This window comes from Psammomys obesus, unplaced genomic scaffold, assembly GCF_907164565.1.
Source record: "Psammomys obesus unplaced genomic scaffold, mPsaObe1.curated_primary_1811, whole genome shotgun sequence".
In the NCBI taxonomy this organism is placed as follows: Eukaryota; Metazoa; Chordata; class Mammalia; order Rodentia; family Muridae; genus Psammomys; species Psammomys obesus.
The window spans coordinates 27961765-27969793 of record NW_026596034.1 but is presented as its reverse complement, the minus strand read 5'-3'; the positions used below and the strand labels follow the sequence as shown (position 1 = coordinate 27969793).

Here is an 8029-nt window from a genome sequence, read left to right as displayed (position 1 = left end):
TGTGTGTGTGTGTGTGTGTGTGTGTGTGTGTGTGTGTGTGTGTGTGTTATGTATGGGCGTGCAGGCACATGCATCCTATTTGCATGTGCAAAGGACTGAGGAAGATGCCCGGTGTCCTCTATAACTCTTGGCATGTTTTTTTAATTGCATGTATGTGTGGCTGTGTGCATGTGAATGCCAGTGCCTTTGGAAGCCAGAGGACTCGGGTCCCCATGGGGCTGCATTTTCAGATGGTTGTGAGCTTCCTTGACAGCTGAACATCTCTCCAGCCCTCTGCTGCTTAAGAGCATATCTGTTTCCTGTATTGATACTGCGGGTTGTTTCTGGTTCTCTTTTGTAATGTTTCAGTAAACAGCATACGTGTGGACTAATATTTTTTACTTTAGATTTTGTGTGTATGTGTGTGAGGCAGGGTCTTTCTGTATATCCCTGGGTGTCCTGGAACTCACTATGTAGATCAGGCTTGCCATGAACTCAAAGATATCTAATGGCCTCTGCCCCCTGAGTACTGGGCAAGTACCAGCAACACCTGGCTTGTAATTTGAATTTCTAAAAATGGAATAAGTTAAAGGATATAAATAGTAAATACTGTAAATATCTCTTACTGTCCTATTGCTGTGAAGAGACACTATGACAAAGGCAACTTTTTTTTTTTTAAGATTTATTTTATTATTTATACAGAATTCTGTCTGTATGTGGGTCTGCATGCTGGAAGAGGGCACCAAATCTCATGATAGATGGTTAGGAGCCACCATATGGTTGCTGGGAATTGAACTCAGGACCTTTGGAAGAAGAACCAGTGCTCTTAACCTCTGAGCCATGTCTCCAGCTCCCAAGGCAACTCTTATAAAAGAAAGTAGTGATTAGTGGACTGCTTATAGTTTCAGAAGGTTGTGCCGCTATCATCATGGCAGGAAGTATGGCAGCAGGCAGGCAGGCCTGGGATTGAAAGCTTATATTCTGATCCACACGTTGCAGGCAGAGAGATTGAGACAGACAGACAGACACTGGGCCTGGCATGGTCTTTTTAAACCTCAAAACTTAACCCCAGTGACACACCTCTTCCAAAAAGGCCACACCTACTCCAGCAGGGCCACATCCCCTTCCCAAGCAGTCCCACCAACCGGAGACAAGCATTTAAATATATCAGCCTATGGGGCCATTCTCATTCAAACCATGGACAGTAGGTTAGACATAGAAGTTGCAGCATCCATTCAGAGTTCCATTTACAGCTTGTCAGAGTTTATGGTGCTGTGTTATTAATAGACATGGACACGCAGTTCTAGGAAGTCAGGCAGTCTGTTCTTCATCAAGCACTTACATTACAGTTTTCCTTTGTTATATGACAGGCCTAGACCATGTTACACATAAGGAATGAGCTGTCCCGAGGCCTCTAGCTATCTGCGAACTGTTTCTGTCTGTTTTAGATCGAAACTCCCATGATGAACGTCATTCCAGGGGGAGCTGTCGCCAAGCCTTTCATCACCTACCACAATGAGCTGGACATGAACCTATATATGAGAATTGCTCCAGAGCTCTACCATAAGGTAATCAATAATCACACACCCTATTTCCTTCAAGTAGCTGGAGCCTGGAACAATTGCTGGCTAGACTGGTCAGAATTAAGGAACAATAAAGATAGAGCAGCCAGGAGAGTGTTCTAACTCTTCAGGTTTGTTAGTTGTGATTCTTACAGAATTTCCTTGTAAGCAGCTGAGGATTGAAGGCAATGTATTATACAGGTGTCCACACATTTGTTTCAGTTGCCCTAAAAGCTCCTCCTCCTCCGCCTCTCCCCCAGGAATAATGGCAAACACTTGGTCTATGCAGAGAGTTCTAGGCCAGCCAAGATTATACAATGAGACCCTGTCTAAAAAGAAATTACCACTAAACTGCATCCTAGTCCTTCTGAGTTAAGTCTTTCGTAACAGAATTTTCATTGATCTTAACTTCTTTCTAGAAATTAAAAAATAAATCTCTTCAAATTAGCCATATAAATACCAAAGACTTTCAGTCAAGATTCTTAGTTGCAGACATAGTTAAAGCAAGACCCAAATTTATTCAGCTGTGGAAGGGAGTCACAATGACCTTGAAGGCCAGAATGTCGTGCCTGGAAACCACAACTGGGAGTAACCTTGAATCATATCACTGGGCTGGTGTCACAAAGAACACTGTCTCCTGATGGGTACAAGTCGCTGCACCAGGATTTCTGCAGCCTGTTAAAGATGGCTCCCTCTGGCTCTCTTTACCGTAGTGATTTCTATGTGATACCTACACCTTCCTTTAGTAGCTTCTCTGCTGACAGGTCACTAATGTGTCTGGCAGGGTGGAGCTGGGTCATTTGCCTGTAGCCTAACCCCAGAAGAGGTTTTAGAAAAACTCAGACCCAGCATATAAGAAATAGCAAAGACACGAGAAGAAACTCCAGAGACCTGCACAGCCAAATAAAAACAAGAAGCAAAATGATGTGTGCTAAGGTGTCAAAAGTCAGCAGAGTTCTAGACATTTTGAGTGGAGAGCATATGAAAGCTATAAAAACCATTTAGCTTATCAGGGCTGCTAACACATGACAGTGGCTTTTTGTAGATGCTGGTGGTTGGTGGCATTGACCGGGTTTATGAAATTGGGCGGCAGTTCCGGAATGAGGGAATTGATTTGACTCACAATCCTGAGTTCACCACGTGTGAGTTCTACATGGCCTACGCAGACTATCACGACCTCATGGAGATCACAGAGAAGATGCTGTCAGGTGAGTCCTGCTGCCTTCAGCTCACGCTGCGAGGCTGCTATGCTGCTCTCAGAAGACAGTTTCTCGTTTCCATCCCTGAGCTGGCTGCTTTTCCCCCCAGGGATGGTGAAAAGCATTACAGGCAGTTACAAGGTCACCTACCACCCAGACGGGCCGGAAGGCCAAGCCTATGAGATTGACTTCACCCCACCTTTCCGAAGAATCAGCATGGTAGAAGAGCTTGAGAAAGCCCTAGGCGTGAAGCTTCCAGAAACCAGCCTCTTTGAAACTGAAGGTAACCTGCTACACTTCGCTTCCTTCCTGAGCTTGTATTTATAGACATTTTTCCTTGATGACAGTTATGTTGTCCTAACTTGTACATTTCTGTCACAGAAACTCGGAAAATTCTTGATGATATTTGTGTTGCAAAAGCTGTTGAATGCCCTCCACCTCGGACCACAGCCAGGCTCCTTGATAAGGTGAGACACCACGCTTGCACTCATCCAGGACTAACCAGCACCGTGGTCATGGACATGGATCCCACTGGGAGAATTCCTTCCTGCAGCTTCACATGAAAACCTTACAGAGGAACAGGAAAATTCAAACTTCGAACTGGGGTTGGGAAGGGTAGCTCATAGTAAAGTACTCACTCAGCAAGTCAGTGCCAGGGAACGGGGGTAGTCCAATCCCAGCCCCATGAAATAGAAGCAAAAAGAAGCTTTGGACTGTAATGTCACACTCTGGGCCAGCTAGTTCTTGTATACTCTATTAGTTAGTGCTCTCTGCACAAAGCTCCAAGATGAACCTATCCGTCCGGGAGTTAAAGCCTCCTGTTGGGGAAGACTGTCCATGAGACTCAGAAGCCGTGTCTATTCTGCTTTGTTTTTTTCATTAAGCTTGTTGGCGAATTCCTTGAAGTGACATGCATCAGTCCTACATTCATCTGTGATCACCCACAGATTATGAGCCCTTTGGCCAAATGGTAAGACACAATTTGTTACTGCATAAAAACCGCTAGAATAGGACCCGTGGCTGCTGTGGCTGTACCTCTGTAGTAGAACATTTACCTAACACAAATCTAGGCCCTACTGTAGGTTCAGTCTTTAGTACTGCTTTTAAAAAACAAAAACAAGCAGGGTGCCGTGGCGCAAGTCTGTAATCCCAGCATCCTGGGAGGCAGAGGCAGGCAGATCTCTCTGAGTTCAAGGTCAGCCTGGCCTACAAAGTGAGTCCAGGACAGCCAAGGCTGCACAGAGAAACTCTATCTCCAAAAAAAGTTAATGGTTTAAGGGACAGTTTGTTTTGATGTCCTGTGTTGACTTGGTGGTCTTTCTGCACCATGTATTAATATGGTTAGAATTCTGTCGGGGCCTCTTCACCTGATCTCTCTGGCAGTAATCTGGCTTTTGTCGGCATGGTGGTTGGGTTCCCAAAGCAGGCATCCCTAAAGAACACACCTCAGCTAACGAATATCTACCAGACCTTTGCTGATACCTCCTTGGCCAAAGCAAGTGGGCAGCCCAGAGAGGAACTCAGGGCATGGACTTGGGCTATCCCACTGCTTGTTAGGAATATCATCAAGTCTTCTAGTCTCTCTCACCTTCACGCTGATGCAGTGATTGGTGCCGAGCATCAATCCGTTGTATATTTTTATCAGGAGAGCCCTGAATTCATCCTCTGTGGTCTCACGTTCCCAGGCATCGCTCCAAAGAGGGTCTAACTGAGCGCTTTGAGCTGTTTGTCATGAAGAAGGAAATATGCAATGCCTATACCGAGCTGAATGATCCCATGCGGCAGCGACAGCTGTTTGAAGAACAGGCCAAGGTAAGGAAGGAGAATGAATAATGACATCTGTTCCACCACTGAGCTCAGCAGGATGTGCCCTCCTTAGCCTATGTTGGTATACACTTTGTTGGTGACCTAACGAAAGCCAAGGAGGCTTTTTACCCTTGCTAATTTTGTTTTATGTATATGGGTCTTCTTGCCTGCACTTGTATTAGTGTACCACCTGCACACGGTGCTCAAGGAGGGCAGAAAAGGGCCTTGCTCCCCAGTAACTGCAGTTATAGATGGTTGTGAGCCACCATTTGGATGCTGGGAATCGAACTTGGGTTTTTTGGAAGAGCATCTCCTAACCACCGAGCTAGCCCCATAAAGAGGCTTAGGAGGAAGTCACATTTAAAGTGGAGCTCCTCTTTTTGTCTTTGAGGCAGTCTCTGCAGTTCTGTCCTCTTGTCCCTAAGGGCTGGGTTTACGGGGCTACATTACATACTGAAGTGAGACTGGCTTTCATTATGCTGAATGTAAAATGAGTTTAAGACCCCTGTATGGAGAACAACACTCCTTTTGCAAATACATTTAAAAAGATAGACTTTTTCTTAAACTGTACGCCTCTACTGGGGCAGGAGCTTGTTTTCCTTTGTTTTTTGAAACAGAATCTCTCTGGATAGTCCTGGCTGGTTTTGAAACTCAGAGAGATGCCCCTGCCTCTGCCTCCCAAATGCACCACCACACAGGTTCTAATTGTACCTTTGTTGAGGTAGTTTGAGGATGAGCAGCATATGAAGTTGTAAGGAAGGCAGTACCCTCCCCCAAAGGCTGTCGCTACAGCCTCTACACTGATGGGTGCTTTCAGGAAATGAGAAAGAGTCTTTAGTATCAGCCTACCTACAGTAGCTGAGAACTAGTCTATTTACAGTCCCAAATCCCAAGCAGAGGAACATTTTTCAGAGAAATTTGCCTACGTTCTGAGACAGATTTTGTCTTTTTAAGAATTACTCTGTTATTTGTATAAAACAATGAGGACTACCTGCTTCTGTTGACTCAAGATCTCACTGTTTAGCCCTGGCTGGCCTGAAACTAGTTATGGAGACCAGGCTAGCCTTTTACTCTTGGCAGTCCTTGTGCTTTAGCTTTCCAAGTATTGGAACTACGAGTGCATGCAATCATCTCTGAGGTAGGTTTCATCAGTCCTAACCTCCAGGTCTCTGAAAGAAATGGCTAAATCTTAGAATAACGGGGAAATCAAATTCCAGTGGGTCAGGAGCATTTTTGGTACCCCTTTTGAACGTTTTAATGTGTTCATGTGGATACTGAGATGACCTAGAGCAGTGCTTCTCAACCTATGGGTTTTGACCACTTCGGGGGTGTCATCAGATATTTACATTATGATTCATAATAGTAGTGAAATTACTGATGAAGTATCAATGAGATAATCTTACATGTGGGACCACCACAACCTGAGGAACTGTATTAAAAGATCCCAGCATTAGGGAGGTTGAGGACCACTGACTTAGAAGAACATTACATTTGACTATGTATTCTAGGCGAAGGCTGCTGGCGATGATGAAGCCATGTTCATAGATGAGAACTTCTGTACTGCCCTGGAGTATGGGCTGCCCCCGACAGCGGGCTGGGGCATGGGGATCGACCGACTCACCATGTTTCTCACAGATTCCAACAATATTAAGGTATGCACAGACCTCCCAGTTCATGCTTCCCTGGAACACATAGAACAGGCTGAAGGAGTTCCATATCACTGTACAGAAGAAGACTGAGGGCTAGCTAACCTTACAGGGGTTAGTTGTTTGTACTTGAGACAATTTGCTTTACTTTAATACCCAGAGAAATGCTAAGCTCTCTCTTACATGTATTGCCTGATATCAGTCAGTTCTGTAAGGTGTAAAAACTGTTTTTATTATTTTTATTACATAGAGAAGGATATCCATTTGTTGCTTTGTTACTGTTTCTGAGAGAGGCTCTCATGCAGCCTGAACCCTGTAGTTTACATTGGCCTTGAACTCCTGAGGTTCCTGCCTCCACCTCGACAAGCACTGGGATTGTATTGATGTGTGCCTACGAGGAAGTTCACTTTTGTTTTGTTTTGCTTTTTTGTTTTTGTTTTTCAAGACAGGGTTTCTCTGTGTAGTCCTGGCTGTCCTAGAACTCATTCTATAGACCAGGCTGGCCTCAAACTCACAGAGATCCCTCTGCCTCTGCCTCCTGATGCTGGAATTAAAGGTGTGTGCCACCACTGCCCAGCAGAAGTTCACTTTTAAAACAAAATAATAATTTTTTAAAAATTATACATGTGGCTGTTTTACACAAACATCCCTTGTGCCTGCAGAGGCCAGAAGAGATTGTCAGATCCGGTTGAGCAAGTTACTCATGTCTCTAAGTGACCATGGCAAGTGCTCTTGACTGGTATACCATCTCTCTAGCCCCTGAAACTCAACTCTATTAGAACCTGTGTTGATTCGTTTTGACATGGACCCTAGGAGGTTCTGTGCACTTGACTTCTGGATTTGGTTAGTAACAATAGAGGCAAAAGCAGTAAGTAGGATAGCTGTAAAAATATTTGTACTGCTTTTTTTTTTTTTTTTTTTAAGATAGGGTCTCACTGTGTTTTGGTTGTTCTCGAACTCGCTATGTAGACCAGGCTGGCCTTGAATTCACCTGCTCCTGTCTCCTGAATGCTGTGATTAAAGGCAAGTGCCAATATGCCCTGCTCATGGTGCTTCTTAACTTCAAAAATATACTTTGCTCTTCTACAGGAAGTACTTCTGTTTCCTGCCATGAAGCCTGAAGACAAGAAGGAAACTTCAACTGAAACACCAGAAAGCACAGCAGCTGGCCCCTCTGCCTAAAAGATACATAAAACTCTGGCTCTTCGAATTTCAGCAGTTCTGGTCTGAGGGCTTCAGTGTAGTGCTGTCCATCTGGCCACTGCAGGCCGGCCACCACAAGAGAGAATTAAAGAGCATCTTTGTATTCCTTGTTACCAAATAAACCATTTCTCTCTTTACCTGTGCAATTTTTTTCCCAGAGTGTTGGTCTAATGAATGTTTAGACTTCTGTCATTACATTTGTTTGTTTATTTACAGGGTTTCTCTGTGTAGAGCCCTGGGTGCCCTGGACTTCCTTTGTAGACCAAGCTGGCCTTGAGCTCACAGAGATCCACCTGCCTCTGCCAGAGTGCTGGGATTAAAGATGTGTGCCACCACCTCTGCTTTATTATTAATTATGTGTGTGTGTGCGTGCACTTGCATTGGAGCTCTGGTGCCCTGTGTGACCAGGGTTACAGGCAATTGTAAGCTGCCCAACATGGATGCTCAGAACCAAAGGCAGCCCTACAAGAGCAGGGTGTGCTCTTAACTCCTGAGCCAACTCTCCAGCACCATCTGCAGTCATGTCTGTACAATCAGTCATTGTTCTAAATACTGAAAACATCGGGGAACGAAAGCCAAATCACTATTTCCATGGAAATTACTTTTATGGCTTTTTTTTTTTTTAAGGGCTTGA

General features: G+C 44.6%; 1 protein-coding gene across 2 annotated transcripts in view; it reads left to right on the top strand.

The window, feature by feature from the left end:
• Kars1 (lysyl-tRNA synthetase 1) overlaps positions 1–7532 on the top strand; it is an 18274-nt gene extending 10742 nt beyond the window's left edge. For both annotated transcript variants that reach the window (XM_055621483.1, XM_055621482.1), the window contains 8 exons: positions 1428–1547; positions 2587–2749; positions 2850–3023; positions 3122–3207; positions 3625–3710; positions 4426–4552; positions 6055–6198; positions 7282–7532. In XM_055621483.1, the coding sequence (XP_055477458.1) occupies positions 1428–1547; positions 2587–2749; positions 2850–3023; positions 3122–3207; positions 3625–3710; positions 4426–4552; positions 6055–6198; positions 7282–7374 (993 nt within the window). In that variant the 3' untranslated portion in view covers positions 7375–7532. The remainder of the gene's footprint in view (positions 1–1427; positions 1548–2586; positions 2750–2849; positions 3024–3121; positions 3208–3624; positions 3711–4425; positions 4553–6054; positions 6199–7281) is intronic.
• Positions 7533–8029: the final 497 nt, after the last annotated feature.